This window comes from Contarinia nasturtii, unplaced genomic scaffold (assembly GCF_009176525.2).
Source record: "Contarinia nasturtii isolate CC-2019 unplaced genomic scaffold, AAFC_CNas_1.1 Cnas_scaffold_864, whole genome shotgun sequence".
In the NCBI taxonomy this organism is placed as follows: domain Eukaryota; kingdom Metazoa; phylum Arthropoda; class Insecta; order Diptera; family Cecidomyiidae; genus Contarinia; species Contarinia nasturtii.
The window spans coordinates 839,981-861,516 of record NW_022198211.1 but is presented as its reverse complement, the minus strand read 5'-3'; the positions used below and the strand labels follow the sequence as shown (position 1 = coordinate 861,516).

The following is a 21,536-nucleotide window of genomic DNA, read 5'->3' as shown; positions in this document are numbered from 1 at the left end:
CTTCTTAAAACACAAAATCAAAAATAAGTAAAAGTCAATGCAATTAATCAGTGAATTTAATACTTTTGGGTTTGTTTTATTTACAATTTATAAATCTATTAAGATACATGTGTGTTCAATGCAAACTCATCAAACAAAAAAAAATTGAGCCTCGAATGAGCGATTGCTGATGTTTGCATCAAATGGATCGTCTAATATATTCGGAATGTTAACACAATGTAAAACAAAAAAAAATGAAATTTCAAGATTTGAAAAAAAAGAAAATAACTATAATTTAAGCACCAAAGTGATTTCGCTCAGCATTTGCACAGCATTGATTGATGACATAACATGTACGAGAGCAAAACTGTAGAATATTGCCGATTTACATTTGGCGTAGCATTGATGAAATTTCGATAGTTGAAGATGAGAATGTTTCACCTTTCTATAGATCTGCGCGGAAGTTTTTGTGCAAATCTGCATTGATTTCGTAAACGTACTGCAAAACAGCTTCAATAACTGGCTCTTTGCTGTTTGCCAAAGCACGAAGCATTTCTTGCAATTTCACTTGGGCATCAGCATCGATTTTGCTTGCAACACCCTCGCGTGATCCCATATGCTGTTCGGAAAATTCCAAAAAACAAAAATAACGAGTTCGATTTAATACGAATATTTGAAAATCAACCTCCATATCAACCTACCTTGGCTTCAAAATCTTTGAATTGCTTGTCACGCTCTTGGCGATACTTTTCAATTTCTTCGGTTGCCTCGTCTTTGGCTTGCTTCAAACGTCGTGCTTTACCTATAATAATTTAAACATTTGAATATTTCTTTTTTACTTTTTTTTCTAAATGAAAATCACAAAAAAACTTTGTAATTATGCCAAAATTATTGAGATTTTGGACATGGCATTCATTTAACTGTAGTATCAAAATGTGGTCATGTGACCATTTACACAAGTGAAAAAACACTCACATGATCTATCATCACAAACGAAAATGTCTTTATGCGAATCATTTTTATTCCTTTGAATATTTAGTATAGATTTATCATTTTACTTACGTTTACGAGCATCACCAACTTTATCGGCTGCTTTCTTTTCAGCAGCCAACAATTGTTGAATTCCTTGAGTGTTGCTGGCCATTTTTTTGATATCGTACTTTTGATTGCGCGAGCGAACTTAATACAACTTACACTGACAGTATACGGTAGACTAAGCCAATGGAAAATATCAAACAAATTGTAGACTCGTCGTTGTAAGACTGTCGTCAAAATCATATGATGTGCATAGATTACAGTGATCGTGCGCTGTAAATGTATTAGTTGTCAACGACCCAATGAACAACGCCTTTGATAAAATGTTCGGTTTGCATAATTATGGGCGTTTTTATACAAGATGTTGACTTTCGCTGAGTTTTTTCTTATTTACAATGGCTCTGAGGAAGTATGGCCCAAAATCGAGAATATTTTATCAAAATCGGAACGAATAGAAGGAGTAATATCCGGAAATAAAAACAATTGGCTTTTCATTTATTTTAGTTTATTGTATAAAAATGTTGTCGAAAATATTTCATAAATGAAAATTGCACATATTTTATCATTTCTTTGTTATGGAATTATTGCACAAGATTATTTCATATTTTGGATTATTATTTTGTTCATTGTTCTTCGTAATTAAGTTATAAAGTCTAAAATATTATCAATAAATGACCCAGTCTCGAAAAAATAACTGGGAATAAAGTGGATTGTTACAAATGTCATTTAAAGTATGTTCAATATAGTCTTTAAAATGGGTTCTATTAGGATATAATCCAAATATCTATAATAAATTGTTGCATCAATGGCAAAACAGTGTCATTACATTTAATTTTTTTTTATTTCAAATGAATAGTAAGTATTCCAAGATAATTCCTTTCCAAATACAAAATTTTCTCTGCACAATTATGTAAACATTTTTCCCATAAAAAATATTGTTAATTGTGTCCCAAAAGATTGTATTAAGAATAAATCAACAATTTGGAATGGATAGTGGTTTTCATGGCAAATAACCCAAAGAATCTTCCAAAGTGGCACCGACCACTTTTGGCGTAATTGTTTGATACATTTCATTGATTTTCTGTGTATTTTTCCTGAATATTGGATTCTGTTCAGCGGCTTCGATGATATTCGGAATGATGTTATTCGACTTGGAGAACATCGAATTAGGTCTTTTCATTTGTTGACTTCGATTGCTAATGATGCTATTTCGGCGATTGTTACGAGCAAGCCGTTCCTCTTCGGATGACGTGATATCGCTGTTCAGACGCCTCACATCGGTCGTTTGACTGAGCTTCACATCAGCGAAAACTGCTGCCATCTCAACACTTTTCTTGACACTCAAAGCTTCTTGTGATCGAATGTTCTTTGAATTTTTGTTAGTACGTGATTTTGAGCTACCATATCGATGACTTCGATCATTTCCAATGGTAAAGAGTTCATAGTCCAAGGCCAAACTGTCTGTTACACAAGTTCGATTCATTTTTTTCGTAACTGATGCATTTGTGGTCGTTGGTCGGTGGACACGATGTTTACAGTAGCATTTTGTTGTGCTGTGGCAACTCTCTGTGTCACAATAAGTGGCCGTTGAAAGGCCATCGTCAGCTGTGCCATCACCATCATCCAACGAGCAATAGCATTTATCATCTGAATGACATGAAATCAACGTATCCGTATTTTTAATATAAGTGGATGATCGTTTATTTTCTTTTGTGCGACGCGATGTTTTCAATTTGTCTGGACCTAAACTGCAATAGCAACGATCGGCCGATGAACAGGTGCATTCGTCCGAATTATAGCTGCATTCCGAGTATGAAACGTATCTAAGAATAATTGAGTTCGCATAAATTGACTAACACGAAAATTTTCCACTAATTCATTTGATTCGAATTTCTGTAACTTACCCACTGGAACTGTTGCGATTTTGAAACTGGTGTGATTCTGACAATTCTGATCCACTGGTTACCGCTTTACTGCGATGTTTCTTTATATAATTTTGTTTCGTGTGGATTTCGGTGATGTGCTGATGATGATGGTTATTTGTAATTGTGCTGCTGCTATTGATTACACGCTTTTTTGCCAATCCATCCAAGCTTGCTGCGGTGGTCTTTTTTCTCTTCTGAAAAAAATACTTACTGAATCGAAAGACACGTTTTAATCCATATGAACCAAAAAAGAATGTTTTTCGTGGATACTGAAACGATAAATTTTTGATCGAAATCGATTAGGAATTGTGCATGTGAGTAAATTTTCAATAGTCGAAATGAGCATTTTGACGGATGTGTATTGTGAGTTGATACACTTGTGGACATTTACTTGATAGGCTTTGTTGCGTCGCAATAATTTCTTCTTTTGGCGTCTCATTATGCTTTTTGAACGTTGATACAGTTCATCTTTTGTCAGAGTGACCGCTAATTTCAACAAAAATTCCTTATAAATCGGTTTCAAATCGTTAAATGACATTCCCTCTGAATTTATTATGGCATTCAGAATATCATCGAGCGAATGAAGATTTTCCTGTAAACGGAATTCATTGAACAGTTCACTAAATCCAAGTGGTGATCTAAAAAATAAATATGAATCCATTTAAAGTTTTGGGAAAAGCTCTAATTTGAATTAAGAAATATGAATGCGAACTCACCCTCCACCGCCACCGCATTTGGCGCGTCTTGTTGCTCGCGATTTGTATCTGGCTAAACCGCTGGTATTCAAAAAGCTCCCGGAACGTGGAATAGCAACACGTGTCATGATATCACCGCCAAGTTGATCGGTCGTTTGATAATGATGACGATGTGATTGTGTATTCATCTGTTGCACTCGATATGACGATGATATTTTATACAAGTCAGAAGCTACAAAAACCATTTTTTTTAGTTTCATATTTTGTGAAAACAATGTCTCATTATGTAAATTTCATAACAAACCTCGATTGTTATATTCATTTTGTGTTGGCACTGGTGGAGCTCGTCTTGTTTTATAGCTACGTTTTTTACGTTGATCGCTTGATGATGAGGTTTCGAGCAATGCATTACGTACAATATTGTCGGTGTCGCTGCTCATTGAATTTTCTGCGATTCGTTTACTATTTGCTTGGATTTGCATTCGAGCCAAACGTGGCGATGGAATTGGCGGTGGTGGTAATGGAATGGTTGGTGGTTTACTGCGAATACCGGACGATGCCATCGATGCTCGTGAAGCACGTGAACTGCCGTAACGATTTGCACCTGAACTACTGGCAATACTTATACAACTAACACCATTTTGATTGCGTGGCTTTCGATTTTTCTCCGTTTGACTACTGCTCATATGGGCCAATAGCGACTGATACAAAGTCGCTGCAATAACGATTGCATTTTCTGGCGTTTGACAAACAAACGCATGACATTCTAACTGCTTAGATTGTTGGTTTGGTTGCTTCGATCGCATCACAACCGTAAAAATCGGCGCATGCGAACCAGATGATAATCGTCGTCGATCTGATGGACTGCAAAGTGAGATTGGAAATTGCAATTAAAATGTAAAAAAAATATTTAATATTATGTACGACCATACCTAAGCGGTTTAAAAAGTGATTTTTTATCCAAATTCTCTGGATCTGTAATTAATGGAAGAAATGCGGCTGCACCTTCCGATTGACTCAGCACAAATTTTACGGCCGACCAAACGGCAATATTGTGAAATGGAGTCACCTGTGATTCGGTTGCATTGGAACCACTTCGAATTCGTAGGCCTGATTCACAAATGTCCAAAAATCCGGTATTTTGATTCTTTTGTCATGAAAAAAAAAGAGAAAACAATTATTAATAACGCTGACAAATATCAAATATCAATCACAAAAATTGGGTCAAAAAGTAAAAAGCTACGGAAATTTACATATCAATTGGCATTCACTGAGTTAATAAACTGCCATTTTTATTCAAATAATAACAAAACCAATGATTGGTATTTTGTTATCGATGACCCCAATTCTTTTTTCTAATGTAGCAAAAGAAATAAAAGGCAATAAAATGACATACATTATGGCTAGTCCCAGCTATATACAGCTGACGTAACGGTTCTTGAAGCTCAAATAAACTAGTGACTTTTGAGTGCAAAGGCATCGATCCCAAACAACGAACGGCAAAACTGCAAGTGGTTTCATCTTTGGCCACATCAGTAAACATGCGTTCGATTTGCTTTTGAACTTTGTTATTCACACATTCGACACCGTATTCAATAATATTAGCCGCTGTTGTGGTTGTCGTTGTTGTTGTCATGGTTCGGGTTACATTTATTGGATTCCCGTGGCGATATAAACGTCCTGATGAGCGATTCGAATTGGTTCCTCTTCCGGAACTTTCACGAATTGAACCGCGATGAATGTTTGTCGACGAGCCTCGATTGCTACTGCTACGAATACTATTTGTGCGTGGACAACGAATGCCACTGCTGTCACGGATACTACCAGCTGAGGATAACCGGCGTCGTTGACTTATCGATGGGTTGATATCGTCAAGTCGTTGACTTACCACCGATCTAAATAAACAATACACCGAATTCACCAATTAATTTTGTTATCACATTCGAATCATTTGTTTTCTTTACATAATAAAAATAAAAAAAAAACAAATGAAAATTTTATGATATGTCACCGTTCTCACCTTGTATCGTCAAACATGGCGTCAATTTTAAGTTTATAAATGGAATTTCGACTGACACTCGACACCGTGTCACAATGATCGTCGAGCAATCGAAAGCCCGATGAATTTGAACTGCTGGTTGTGTTTCGTCGTGGTCGCTCCATTTTCTTGATCGAATCAAAATTACAGGTCACCATTTTATATTTATAATTTTTTTTTCACTGAATTCTCATCGAACTATAACCGTAACGTAAATGATTGTAATTGATTGTGGTTTCTTTTTGTGTAATTACAAACGTTTTATTTGTGCGCGCTATACAAATCAGTCACACAACTTTTCTCTTTGTCTGTCCGTTATTATCGTTTACTTTGTTTTTGCGGCGCCTAAACACTATAACTTAAATAACAAATTATTGTATTGCAACGATTCAAATGATTACTTTTCAAAGGAAAAATAAACTCATCAAAAGTACGTGTATCATGCACATGTGTATCGCGGGCGGGTGTACCCATAAACCGAATTCAAGTCGAAACTAATTCAACAAAGATAAAAAATGACGGTAAAAATGTACACGATTCACTAATCACACACGAGACACCTTTACATGGTTTTCCGAAACATTTCAATAAATGGCAAAATGCACAGCGAATGAGATAGACTTAATTTGATGGATACGTATGAGCGATTTTATCATTTTCCATCGTTTATCGCCGGTTTACTTGTAACGTTCAATTAAATGCACAAAACAAATCAGTTGTTGTTATTTCTTCTCATATATGTTTGATGTCTTAAGTATGTTTCGATTTCTTTTATTTCACATTAAAAATACGTTCCCATTCGTATTTATTTGTTTCGGCGGTTCGTTGTAACGTTCGCTATCGACACTCTTTTATCTCGTCTTCTTCGTTTTTCTTTCTCAATTGCAAACGTGCTCGCACACTTACAATAGAATAACTCACACCTTTCTTTCGCAAATAATCTTGTTTTGAACAAAAACAAAACACTTTTTTTATCTTCACTCTGACTGACTGATGTTTTTTTTTGGTATTGTCTTTAAAACTTCTGGTACATCGACTTAACGCAGTTGCAAATTCCGTTGGTCATTTTTAAATGAATGTGCGTGAATGTTGTGTTTTGTTATATATAGCGTTATGATTTTTCACCAGATACACTACCGATTCCGGCACATTGTAGTTTGTCCGGTGTTTATTTTACCCCTTCATTATTATTATTATGCACATGAATATTGCAGCGTACTGAATGTTTAAACCGACTTTTAAACACCTGCAAGTTATATTTTGAATTCGCTGTGCCTTGATTTTTCCAGTGCGCGCCTGCTTCAACAATTGCAATTTTTGGACACGGTGAGCGATTACTTTGTGAACGATGCCATGAATTGTTTCCAACGCTATTGTTTCCATATGCTATTCATCATCGTTTTTATCTGCTTCTGCGTCTTCTTCTTCTTCTTTTTTAAAATTGTGCGCGCTTACATATATGAGTTCAAATATACAATTGTGTTTGTTGGTAATCGAATTAAAACACAATTGGCCCAAAAGAATCAGCGTTATTGTTTGTATATCTTCTTCTTCTTCTTCTTCAGTTGGTGTTATTAAATTTTTGCAGGTGTATTGATGAGAGTGCACGATCGGATTCACGCCAATTGAAAATTAAAGTGTAAATAAATGTATGCAAATTGAACAACATGTGTTTCTGGTTCATCGAAGAATCAACACAACATGTATGCATTTAAAATCGCATAGACAGAAACATGGAATTTTTTAATTAATAAAATAATCCAATGTTGATGTTGGCAGAAACACTAAAAGTCACACACTCGCTTGCTAAACTTATCTTATATGTATGCAAATTTAGTTGTTGTTGTTCGCGACGATGGAATCGAGCACATGCAATTTCTAAGCAACGAAAATAAAAAAGCAAATAAAAAAACTTTAATTTATGGTACTCTGTCGATATGATGAGCGACGAGATTGCAGACAACCAATTAGATGCTAATTAGAATACATTGATTTCTCTATAGAATATGCATTGCATATACAATGGTGTGTGACACGGTGATTGCACCTGTTTCCATGTTTTTGTGTTTGCGCATATGTGGGGTTCTTGATCCAATTCGGCGTATGCTCTCGATTTTAATTGAACGTCATACAATGCGCTTGTGATCAATGGTTGAGCGGTCCGGGGAAATTTCAGTCAGCAAACAACAGGTAGGGAAAGTTCCCACTCTTGCATTTGTTAATTTTTAGTTTCCAATCTGAAATTCAAAAAAAAAAGAAGAAAAATAATTCAAATACTATACTCATTCGAGTTACAAAATATTTTTCATGTTTGCATGTTTCTTTTTTTGCGCGTCCAAATGACTGTAATCACACCATCTTTTGAAATATGGGCAAAATTCAATCAATTTCTTTCTCTTTCTAAATTTCATTTTCTATCACGCTAATACATTTACATTAGGTACACATCAACCATAACTTCCCCATACTTTTTGCCATTTTTTGCTTGAAATGCACGAAAATATGCTGCATTGAATTCAATCCAATCATCAGCTTTAATGCACTGACGGGTGATCGTCATGAATGGGGAAATCATCAGCTCACAGAACAATTGAGATGCAAGAATGATGAAAATAATGCCAAAGAATTGGGAAATAAATTTCTTGGTTTGAATCGATTGAAGAGAAAATCACGTCAAATATTTTGTGTTATGAAAACCATTCGTTCACCGAATCCATTACCAAATGATTTTAGTACCAATGTATCGCGTATTGTGCGATATCTCAAGGAAAATGATCAATTTCTATTTGCACAATAAATGTGATCCAAATTTGGCGAGAAGAGAGCAGAAAGAACGAGCCAACGAACGACATCAATTTATATCGCACCGAAACAAACTAAATATACAAAAAACAAAACCAAATCTGATCAAATAAATTAGCGAAATTGCGAGCAATGTTCGTAAGAGAATGAGCGGAGAAAGAAACATATATAACACAAAAAAATCACCATTAATTGCATGCGCAATGCATTATAAGGCCAGAGCTTGAAATGGTAAAATGGTGCACAAGATGTGCACATAGTGTGCAGTGCATGAGCGTCACTCATTTTTCAGCCACAACAGTATAGCGGATAGACAAGCAAATTTTTTATATGGAGTGTGCTGAGTAGAAAAAAAAACGATACAAAATAATTACATGAAAAATAATGGATACGCGATGTTGCACGGACAAAATGCGATAAACAACAACGGCACAAAAAAAAAAGAATAAATATTCTTCGGCTAAACAGCAGTAGTAAAATCAGTGGTTTAAAGTAGGAAAAAAACGTACGGCAATCGCTTTCGATACTCTTTAAGCGAACGTCGTTTCTTTTCGTTGCGCACTTTATTTTGCACAATTCACTCATTTTTTTTGTTCTTTTGTTGTGAATGTAGTATAGAAGGCTCACTAAAGACCGTATCATCAAATGGGCTTTCACTTCTAATTATCGCACGTTTCTACCATCAATTTTTTACCTTCTGAATTGCATCTTTATCGATCATTTTTTTTACTCATTTATTGATGATGCTTACTTATGGCATATTCGACGCTTTTTTTTCATCTCGAAATGTGCATTAAAAAGAAGAAAATTCATCATAATGAACTTTTCAGACATTGTGCAATGGTGTTATTTGATGGCCTGTGTGTAGCATGCGTCTCATCTCATTTTATCATAATAAACACATTAGTCACATACAACTCGAAATAGTGAAATCTGCACAAGAGCTCAATCAAATGAATATATATCACTTGCTAAACGAAGCATTTCATCTATTTTTTTTTTCTTCTTCAAAACCAAATTACAATAAATTGCAATTGTAAACATCGTCCAATAAATTTTATTTAAATGAACAAAACAAAAAGAATGCATTTTAAAATCAAATGCAAATGATCACGCAGCAATTGGCTTTTTGTTTCTTAGCTTAAGTACAACATCAGTTAATATTTAATGTGTATCATTCGGTGAAATGAAATTTTCCATTTGAAACACCATGATTCCGGAGATTTCGTTTGAAAAATAGAAAGTATTCCTTTTCCTCATTGGCAATCTTTGTTGTTTGAATTTATAAGAAAAAAGAATGGAAAAATGCGTAAAAAATCGTTGATTTTTGCTGATCATCATAATAAAAGTGATGAATCTACGCAAATTTTCAACATTAAATGAGCCGAGACAATTGTGTTAAAAGGTAGCACCAGATCTAATCTGAAGATCATTTGTTAAGACGAAATAGACAAATTATATCATGCACATTATGAAATATTTGATTTGAATGGAGCTCACACATTCGAATTAAAAGAAAAATGAAACTTATCGAGACGGCAGTGGTATGGATGTGCTAAATTCAGTGTATTTGCATTTCGAAGTTTTAACTGTTTATGGTTGACAATAAAAATGTGCCGCCATCTAAATACGTAATGTACGATAAAATGAGCAGCATAATTAACTGTAGACGGCAAAAAACACCATAAAAATTAAATTGCATTGTACATGAACTAATTTAATCATGATCATTAAAGTGTAAAATATTTTTCAAATAATCGGATTTCCTTTACACTGTAATGTCTAATTTTCTGGCCGAATAGAAAAAAGTGCATAGCACAATTTTCATGGTAAATCTTCCAGTTTTCCCAGCAAATGAACACAATGAAATGATATATTGAAAACAGTATCAAATCGACGTTGTAATTAGTAATTTAATAATTACAAACATATATGAAATGGGAGAAAATGAATCAAATTTTTGACCGTGACTTTATAAGAACCATACATTCAGCGTTAATTACAATGATCAAGTCGTTTTGTATGTGGCTATTGCGTGATATTGGCTCGCGCCGTAGATGCTTTCGTTTCATTATCGTCGACGATGAAGAAAAACAAGCATCCACAACAACAGTAACCCCAGCTTCCAATGAGAAGAACAGTTTGAATTAGACGCATAACTGTGCAAACCAACTTATTCCCGTGACACAGAATTGGTTAGTTTTATTTGTCGTAGACTCCTACCTATCGATAAAAGAAGAAAAATAGAAACTTCTTTCTATATAATAAACATAATCTGTTTGCGACTTAGTTGGTTATTTCTAAAGAAGAAAAAATCTCTCTTTAATCAATACGTTGTGTGCGTGGAAATTCTTTTGCCTGTTTCTATCTCTATAATTTATTTCAATTGAATTATTGATCCACTTTTGTCGCATCGCCGTCCTATGTATTAAGGTAAAATCAACATCACCGCATCGACGGTAAAATGAAAAGGCCAAATACATCGTGCAACAGCAGCCAATGTATTGGACTTGTTTTTTTGCCATACACCGTACGTTTGTGTCATGAAATCCGTGTAATATGTCGTTAAATGTGTAACACCGTTCTTTCTTTCGATGCGTACGAAAAAAAAAAACCATTTCAATGAGTCCGGAAACATTAGCGCGGAGAGACAATATAAACCACATTTGGAAAAATGAAAGAAAGAATGCCAATCAAACTCACACAAAACAGTATATATTTGTGTAGCGAACAGTGGCCGTATGAATGTGAAAACCAGTTCCTTTTTTTTTTCTTTTCAAAATCGGTGCGAATTAGCGGTAGAAACGAGTTCTCTTTTTGTTGATGTGCGACAGCTTTTCATTTATCCAACCATATAAAGTCATTTTGATCATTCTCAATATGTGTTTTACGATCATATTGGACTACATTGCTCACTTCTTGCATCGTATCTCACTGCTGATAATACGTATTCAATACGCTATTCAAGCTTTGGTGCTACCAATGCAAAAAAAAAAACATATTTGACAGGCACATTTAGACCCAATTTAAACATCAATAAATTATTTACATAAAATAGGCCAAACACGATCATATGATGCATAGAAATCACAAAATTAATCGCTTGTTTGACTTCAACGACACGACGTGTTATTCGGCTGAACACAAAAAACAGCAACATTCGAAGATTGTTTAGAAAAACAAATATGTTTCGGAGCGATTGACAATGCAAATTCGTTGGCTATACGCCAGCTTAAGCGTCTTCGTGGTGTATGTGCCAAAAATGGGTCGATTGGTCAGTGAATAACAGGATCGTATGCATTTTTTGTCTAATGCGCTTTTGCATTTTCCGTTCAATCCGGTCGACAAACGTGTGTAAGCCTTGGCAAAGACCATCGGTGTTTTTTGTGCTACCGCAGCTTTCTTGAATTCACCGATTCAATGTTTGCAATATCAGAGCAAAGTCATAAATTTGCAGCTAAGAACTAGGAGTGTTGTTTTACTTGTGCATGTTTACATTTATATTCGCTGATGGTGCCGATGCATCAGCACCACATATGCATGCATTTAGTATTCAAGACCAGTTTTTATTGTTGTTATTGTTACGGGCAACAAAAATACAGCACCGCGCACAAATTCATCGCGTAATCATGATGCGCGAGCGCGGATATATTTTTCTTCATTCTTCATTTATATTTATTCTCTACGATTATGTGCCTATGGACACATAGATAGTGTGTAAGTTGTTTTGCCAGGCAAACGAACGGTTCAGTGTACAAACAGGCGAACGAGATGTATGTACATGAATATGGGTTAGTGGTTCAAGAGTTTAAGCATGTTGCAAGACTTGTTTCTGTATATATTTTGTTTGGCCATTCCAGCAAGTGCTGTTGAACCGTTTGATACATCGAGCGATCGACGTTTTTGTTCACTCTTTTTTCTAATAGGATGCACGCTCTTATCCCATCACATTGTCGATATTATTTTGCCGTTAAAATTAATATGCCCCATCAGAAAAATATAGAGCAACTTTACAGTCACAGTTATCAACTATTGGTTTGTAATTAACGCTTATCTAATCGACGATTGATTTACGATGCAACGGCTAAAACGTTTTTTTATGATCAAAAATGACAAAACGGATTTTTTTTTGTTTGTAAATACGTTAGCACTATGATATATAAAGTCACGCCATTGGCTATTAAGAAAGGTCGTTGAGATTTCTTGTAAATGGTCACGTCAGTCCATAAATGATTGAAACTTGTTTTATGTGTTGCTTTGTTTATTCATCATGGTGACGTGAGGAAGCCGTTACAAAGAGAGAATCATGTGGGAGCCGCAATTTGACATCACATATCGCGCCAATAACAAATTTAACAACATACTTTAATGATCATTGTCAAGGCCATGCCAATATACATGGCGTGTGCATAATTTTTTTGTATGAGAATTCAATTTGGAAATGGTGTAAATGATCGAAGATCAATACTTCACCCGATTTTAATGTGTAAGACATTAATTGCACTAATTGGAAAGCACTTTAATGAACATGCGCTCAAATCAATTGCAATGAAATGTTCGCTTCTAATTATGTGTACTTAAATGTAATAATAGATTGTTTGCGTGAATAAAATTATATGTTCATAAATAACGGCGTTTCGTGTGTGGGCACATATGGTCGATGAAAAATAAGAAGAAAATCATTAAATACAAAAAAAAACGCAGATAATAAATGCATCAGCGGTGGCATCCCTCATTTAGATTTGAAAAATAAGCGCGGAAGAAAGCATTTACAGAAATCATAGCAAATATATGATTTTGTTAATCTCAACAACTGCTGCCATACATAAACTAATATGCAAATGAATCCATCCGATTACCATTATTATGATGATTGTGTTGCCTTTTTGTTCTCTGTAGCACATCATTTTTTTTCAAAAAACTATGATTGTATACGTATCGATTGAATACCTGGTGCATTTTCCGCATGTGATTGACTTTGAAATATGTTGATTAACTGGTTTAAATGGTTCCTTTGTATTTCAAATGCAACCTGATTTACATGAGCGTCTGGATTTCAGTCATCGTTTTATCGTTTGTATTTGTGCCAATTATTTTTGACCTGTTCTAATACAGAAAGAGTAAAACGAAAAGAGCGTATTCCTTTTGTAAGAGTCTATTGTATGCGTGTCCGCATTTCAGACCAACAATGGCAATAGATTGGCGTTGACACATAAATGACGATAACAAATTAAAAAAAACAAAATCATTTCACCGATTTATATTCCATAAACTCACGCAACAACAGCATCAATATGTGAAACACTCATGAGATGAGTCTAGAGATTAGTGACACATTGCGGTGCACATCTCATTTAATGACATTAGATTTAAAGAAAAGAAATAAGCGAATAGTAAAACTGCCTGAAACAATCAGTTTACAGTTGTGTCGTATTCACAAGCCGATTGAAACTGCTGTGGTACATCAAAAAGAGAGGTAAACAAAAGAAGAGAAATTCGTTCTTAGAATAAAGCTTTTTGAAATGCTTTTCATTTTATTTTTATTTCAATGTCATTCCCAAAAAGTTTCATTCTTATTCAAATTTGATTCGATGAAAAAAAAAATTAAAGCGAAACATTTAACCACGTAAGTTCATATCACATAGCATCGTCATCACTAATAAACAATTTATTTGAAAATTTAAATCAGAATTCGGATGAAAATCAATTATCTTGATTCCCCATCGCAGTAAACTTTTGATATCTTTGGTGAAATAGGCAGCATCAAGCCGCATTTAAAACAGATTATATTTTTTTTACAACTTCTGCTTCTTTTCAATACAAAACAACGTTTTAACATATTTTTCATCACGTGGTGAATTATTCACGGACACCTTCACCGTGAATAAAGGCAAAAACAAATTTATAATCTTACAATAAAATACATGAAAAGCACAAACTATTCAGAATGCTTGTTGGCAAATGAAAAGCCGTTTGACAAAATATCATAGATTATGCTTTTCCATATCTCTCGATATCTCTATTCGGCCGTTCCAAATCAGCCAACGACTGAAAAACTGCTAGAATTCACACAGATTATTAATAATTATTTGTTTTGTTGGTTTTTATTCGAAATGTGAAAACCGATTTCTTTTATCACATCAAGCATGTTCAGTGGATGCAACAATGATTATGAATGGGCATGTTTGGTTTTTGATGGATTGACCCAAATTAAATTGTGAACATTTATGTGAATAGTGACATTTATTCATAGTTATGATAAACGGTTATTATTTCTATAATGAAAGTGATATATGGATTTGGCCTTTTGATCAATAGATTTATTGTTTGTTATTTTCAAATTTCTACACAATTCATTAAGATAACAAATTGACCGACATTGAATATCCCATGTGATATAAAAAAGCAATATGAAAAATTAAGGGTCATTTCATTGATGAACTACATTTCAACTAATGTTTGATTTGGTGAATGTCGCGCTACACCGTTCGATCATCGTTTGTGATTTAACTGACAAAATATTTTCAATTGATTTGCCCGATGGGGAGTCTTCTTTCCGGTATGATAAGTTTTCACAACGAATTTCATGCGTTTAAATTGAAACTTTTTCTTGATTCAATCGATGTGATTTCAAGTGAAGAAGTCATTACATCATCTGAATAAATGTAATGTACCGTTATGGCTTCACTGAATCGCCCATTTGTGTGGCGATTCCATACGCAGCTTGTATAACATTAACAATGTTGGAATGTTCTCATTATAAATTTTCACTTCGCACTTGTCCAATTATGAACGCTAGAGATTTATGGAAAATCATAAATAAAAGATATAAATTCAACTTGACGGTGACTTGATCTTCAAAAGAAGTCGGCAAACGTTTCTTATTCCTCTTCAATAATAAAAAAAATCGTTTACATTGTGCGAAGTAAATCTCAAATTCTATGAGTTTATTCTTAAAAGTGTTGGCAGTAGCTCTTCTTTTCATTTCTTTTTATTTTAATGATTCCTCGCTACGATTTTGCTTACGAATCATTGATCCAATAAATCAACCATCGGGGGCCATTTTTCTTGCGGTTGATAATCAACACCTTTGAAATTCATCAGCGTTATTAATTTTACATCAAAAAATGATAGACATGTTTTTTGCGCAGAACATTAATTAAATTAAATCATTTTAGTTATGTTGGAAGTTTGAAATGCCAAAAAAAGTGAATAAAAAAGTTGCGTGTGCGAAGATGATCAGAGTTAACGTTGTGTTGAAATTAGGATGATGTAAATGAGATAATGCCGAATTAAGATTTACAGTTTTAGTCCGAATGTAATTAAAGTGGTATGCGTTGCATTTGTATGTTGATGTTTATTTTTGTGATGTTCAAGATAATAAAGTTATGATTCGTATTTTGTTTGATGTGTTCTAATCGTTTGCTAAATGAAATACAGATGCTATAATTCATGGCTCGAAGAATACACTAGATCGGATAGACGACGAACCCGATCTATGCTTGCGCCTATGATTTACACGAAAATGTTGTGCGGAGAAATTGCGATTTGTAAAATGTGATAAGCTAGGGGAATAAATTCATGGAGCAGAAGAAATATATGCTTTGCAAAGCACTTGGTGCTGTATCGTCACACTTTACAATTACAAACTTATCGAAGCAGTTCGAATTTTCGTTTAAGTGAAATTCAAATAAAAAAAGAGCGGATTCTTTCTTTTTCTGTTGGGTTTTGTTTTTTTTTTATTCTGATGATGAAATGAATGAAAAATCTTTGAATATTATCGTCAATGATTCTATACCTGATTTGGTCGGAATGAAAATAAATCATATACTTTCGAGGAATTATAACATTAAGTTATTAAATGAAAAACCAAATTGCACACATTGCTTAAGCGAATTATAATTATTAAAGCATGATGCAAAAACAACAATTGGAATCGCATTGATAGATGGATAGAGACAGAGAGAGAGTACGAACGATCTTAATAAAGATTCTTCAATGAATTACATGCAAGAACAAAAGAAAGCCGGAAACCAATGGCCAACCACAGAAGAAGAAACGTCTTCACCAAACCAGATGGAAGTATTAATATGATTGACGCAAACATTTCCCATCTCGCGGCAACAAAGAAAAATTAAAACAAATAATGAAAAATGATGAAGAACGAGAAAACACGATAAATAAATATATAGGCGATAATTATGAAGCTAAATGCAGAAAAAATTATTTTATATATATATATATATATGTGTGTGCATAAGGTGCTTATCGATCTGTGTCGATTCGCCGTTCATTTCTTGGCGGTTGGGCCTCGAAGAAGTCAGTCAAAGCATTGGCGTTTGAATCAACGAACGAAATAAGGTGTTTGCTTACAGTACTCCGCTCTTTGCTGTCTCTTTTTCTCATTTCTTTTGGCTCTTTCCATAAAACGATTACAGTATTTTATTTTTTTTACAACTGTATGCATTTATCATTCCATTATCGTCCATTTTCCAGTATCACTTTTGCGTGAATAATGATTTGTGTGTACTAATTTTTTCTTTTTCTCTGTTTTACGCGAAATTGCGCACCAATTTCTCATTTGTAGATTAGGCCCGTTTTTCGTCGAAAAAACGAACTTCATAAAACTGGTGAAAAAAGCTCATCAAACATAATTCCGTTTTTTTTTTTGCATGTGTGAAGCATATCGTTCATTATCTTTTATATTTTATGATTTATTTTGATTTAATTTACATTTGATAAGGAATTCTTTGGAATAAAATATAATTACAACGGTTTTAACTGGATGAATGAGCTTTACAATTCGCAAAATTGACACACCTTTTGAAAATTACGATGAATCACACCATAAAACGTTAATTACGCTATGTTTATCCATTAGATAACAATATGAATTTTATTGTCGGTCAAAATGGAGTTTAGCCAATTGTTTATATGCCCGAACGCAAACAGCGATCATTTCTATAAAGCACTTACATTTCAATAAAACTTCCGTGGTATTTATTTATGGTTAAATGGCATTCATCCGTTTAGTGTACAAAACAAATAATAAAAAAATCTACGTATTTTTGCAAACTGAAATGGAATTGTTTTCCTTTTTTGACTTCTGAGAAAATGACTTACAAAGTTAATTTTTCGTTGAATGAATTTTCCTTTGACGATATTTTTCTCTATTCGTCAATTGATCTCTCGTCACGTTTCACACACACTCACAAGAAAGAAAAATATGAAAAAATTCAATTTATGACATAAACTTTTATCCACAGTTTGTTATTGTTGTTGTGTTTTTCTTCTCTTTTCTCAATCGGTTTGTTCACACCAAAAATGTTTTTTTTTTCTCGCGCTATGTATGTTAAAGAATAATTGTAATAATAACAAATGAAATAATCCGTTGACTTTTTGAAAAAATTGATTTACGCTTAGCTTAAGCGAACACAACACAGTTACAGTTTGGATATTTTTCTGTTTATTTTTTTTCTCTTTGGCGCTTGAACAACAGTTTGACGATTTCGATTCAGTTCATCTGATCGTTTTGAGCATTCTCACTTATTCTTTCAACAAATTCATTTGATGTTGTGGTATCCAAAATATAAAACACTTTAGAAAAAAAAAATGTAATGGGAGCACAGTGTATTTGGTGGCCGAACAGACCAAAGTCAAGCGCAAAACTAAAATTACAAACAATGTGCGGCTAACTATGAAGCCACCTATGTCAGACTCTCTCGACATAGTTTTCCACTGTTCTTCCATTTTCAACTCAATCAACATTGATGTATGCCGTTACAAGCATGGGCAAGCATTTAACTCAAATCGAATCGACGCGTTCTCTTTTCTCAGACCAATGCTGTCTGCATGTAACATGAGCCACTCTTCATCGATCATCATCTACACCGTGAATTTCACTCAAATCTGTGAAAAATACTCAAGCTTCGGCTTAACAGAGGGAAAAAACACGCTTTGAAGTAGAAGTCGCAATCGAGGCGCTTTTGCTTTAATATATAAAATTGAAAGCTGCGGAAGAATAAAGCAGGCGAATAAAAACAAAATTTGTGTACTTTAAATGGTTTAAGTACTTCCAATGTGTTGAGACTTAAATCAAAAGTTCAATGCACACTGCGATATGCACATTGCACCAAATGAGTTGTTCTTGAGAAGATCTGTGATAAAATTTATTTTTTATATAGACTATTAAGATTCTAATTACATCATGTAATATTTGTATGCCTTGATTATTCTTTGCAGCATTCGGGACACATTGATTTATCGCATATCATGACGATAATCTCGTTGTGCGTAAAGATAATTTTGGTTGAATGAACCACACTAGTGCATTGATGTGCAATTAAAATTATTGGCGAATGATGCGAATACCGGTCATGAAAAGAAAAAGTATGTGTTGGCGGACGTTGGGACGTTGTCAACGTGTCAAACACTCATAATAATTAGACACGGCGTGTTGTCAAGCTTATCTTGATTTGTTTCTCTTTTAACTAACGGCAATTACATTGTCGTTGGCTACCGAACACACCAATGTCTACATATTTTAACGATCAATGTTCACGGTACATGTATTAACCATATAATAACATTGTAATGCGCGCACACACACAAGCATTCATCGGCAAGTACCTTTCGGCTGTTTACTTAGTTAAAAAAAATAAACGAAAGCCCATCAAAATAGACATAAACTGATGGAAGATGCGTTTGATGATGTATTTTTTTTCTTCTCTTTCTCGACAATGCGATGAATAACAAAACATTGACGACAATAATGGTTGGTGTCTTGTTTCCAATACTTTTAATTTGCCACTAAAAAGTAATCACGATTCGCTCGAATACTCCATATCTAATGGATTAAAAATTTCTTGTGAATGGTTATTGTGGTTTTATTTGTTGTTGAACAAACCAACTTTAATAAAGTGTCGACGAAGAGAAGAGCAGAGAGAAAGAGAGAAAAGCCGACAGTTAGGCAGAGAGCAAGAGAAAGAGACGAGAACAAAAGCGAAAATACGGCATCTACTTACCTTAATTCAAACATCGATGAAAGTGTGTGTCCATTATTATAGCGGCTAATTTCGCCGACATGTCAGATCGAATAATGAAAAACTTCGTCAATTTAAACGTTTGTTTAATGAAGTGCTGATTGGTTTAAGTGTTGGATAAATATCAGGAGCATGGTAAGTATGTGAACGGTTAGAAAAACGTGTGATTTTATTCAAACGCTGTATCGATATTTCGATCTCTCACCTTTCTTTGATGGATTTAGTCATGGCAAATTTTGCTATTTTATCCGATACCCACCATCAGTTTGTAATATGGGCAAATGCAGACATAATGGCGGAGGCGTTGGATGCATTAAGACAAAACTAGACACAAAAACAGAACCAAATTACCTTTTTCGCTTTCATACAATACAGAAATCATTTATAACATCAAGATTCAGATTAAAATCTAGAAATGGAGCGAGTGCAAGCAGAAATTTTCACATCATTTCAGAGAACATTATGATAACAAGTGAGGGAAATTGAATTTCCGCTCTGTAAATATATTCCATACAGATGTGCGTTTGTGTACATTTGAACTTGTTACCTGTACAATTCTGGCTTCAAAGTCGCTTTCAAAGTCAAAATGCATGGAAACGGGCAAGATAAGAGTTCGAATTGGATGTGGTGAAGTGAGCGTGCGTGTGAGCGCGAACAAATGATGATGAACAATAGAATTCGGTGAGTTCATCTGCTATGATAACGGTGAACAAGTACAATTAAACGGTATTGCTTTCTTTTGTTATTTAACTGAAAACAAAACAAAAACTGAAACAAACTGAATTGAGAAATATCATACCATGCACACATTTCTTCATTCTCTCCCTGCTGAACTTCTTAGCACCACGTTCGATGCGTATGTTCAACTGATATGTCGCTGTGTGTCGTTTCATTGTATTAATTATTCATGCACATCAAATAAATGAGCAGTATTCAAGATTCATGTGTTTGTGTCGACTGTGCGTATGTGTCGTTATGTGTTGGATATGCGAAAGCATGAAAATATTCATGCGAATTAAAATGTCAAAGACATTCACAATTTCAACATACAATTTACAAAAAGAAAACAGTTAAGAACCTGATTTTTCGTACGGTTTCTTTTTTAAATTTGTAAATTCCATGTAACATGCCCGAAACCGAAAAAAAACAACAACAACGAAACGCAATTCATTGAAGAAATCAAATATGATAATTGCCAAATTTGTTTAACACGATGAACAGTAAAACGTTGACAGAAAATTGAATTAACGCTGTGTTTGGATGGAACAAGAAAAAAGCTTAACTGGTTCTCGAATATTAGGAGGTCATCTTTTAAGAGATATTTTATTTTTATAGATTTTTTTAATACCTGATTTTCTTATGTGCCGCGAAGTAACAACCGAATATGAGCGTTTCATTTAATAAACACAAAGTTTCGATTTTTGTTGTTTTTTTTTTATTTCCAAACGCGTAGATTCGATGTGATCATTTTCAACGCCCAGTACTGAATCGAGTTTTACTTTCCCCATGGCCTATTGATCGAAAAATGGAGATTGAAAAATAGACTATTTTTGGTCAAAAAAAAACGTTTACAAATTCGAATCGATTAAAAATTGGATCGACCGATTTTGACTTGATGTGTCTGCTGCGTAAATGAGATTTGGTGCGGTCCGTATATTTTTTTTCTCTCAATATTCATGCTTGGCATGGGGCTCGGTGTTAGTTTTGGTTTTTTTTTTCTACGGCTGTTCACAATTTGCAAGCCATTTTATTTTCTTGTTCTACACAAATAATTTGTTTTCCATTCTTCGACGAATAAAGAAAGTATTTAATTTGGATACCTTTGAATTGTCTCATGCAGTATTAAAATGTTCTTTTTTGATTTGGTTTGGTTTTATGCTCTAGTAGTTTTTTGCTGTGCGCTTGCGGTCAGTGTTTTGTATTGTTGTGACCGTTGGGTAAAAGTCGTTCTTTTATTGGTACGAATAATAGTAACGAATTTCGATTCCATCGTGAATACGTAGTATGATATTTCTTCGAA

General features: G+C 34.1%; 2 protein-coding genes across 2 annotated transcripts; both read right to left on the bottom strand.

Annotated features, from left to right (window-relative positions):
- Window positions 1–43: 43 nt before the first annotated feature.
- On the bottom strand, window positions 44–1,231 carry LOC116342396 (V-type proton ATPase subunit G). Its single transcript, XM_031769996.1, has 3 exons — window positions 1,042–1,231; window positions 681–781; window positions 44–598 (listed from the first exon to the last, which is right to left on the bottom strand). The coding sequence occupies exons 1-3, from the start codon at window positions 1,121–1,123 to the stop codon at window positions 425–427; spliced, it is 357 nt and encodes a 118-aa protein (XP_031625856.1). The 5' UTR covers window positions 1,124–1,231; the 3' UTR covers window positions 44–424.
- Window positions 1,232–1,774: 543 nt separating this feature from the next.
- LOC116342583 lies at window positions 1,775–18,124 on the bottom strand. Its single transcript, XM_031770258.1, has 9 exons — window positions 17,598–18,124; window positions 5,655–7,909; window positions 5,031–5,529; window positions 4,567–4,781; window positions 3,939–4,498; window positions 3,656–3,866; window positions 3,331–3,577; window positions 2,919–3,208; window positions 1,775–2,837 (listed from the first exon to the last, which is right to left on the bottom strand). The coding sequence occupies exons 2-9, from the start codon at window positions 5,828–5,830 to the stop codon at window positions 2,015–2,017; spliced, it is 3,021 nt and encodes a 1,006-aa protein (XP_031626118.1). The 5' UTR covers window positions 5,831–7,909; window positions 17,598–18,124; the 3' UTR covers window positions 1,775–2,014.
- Window positions 18,125–21,536: the final 3,412 nt, after the last annotated feature.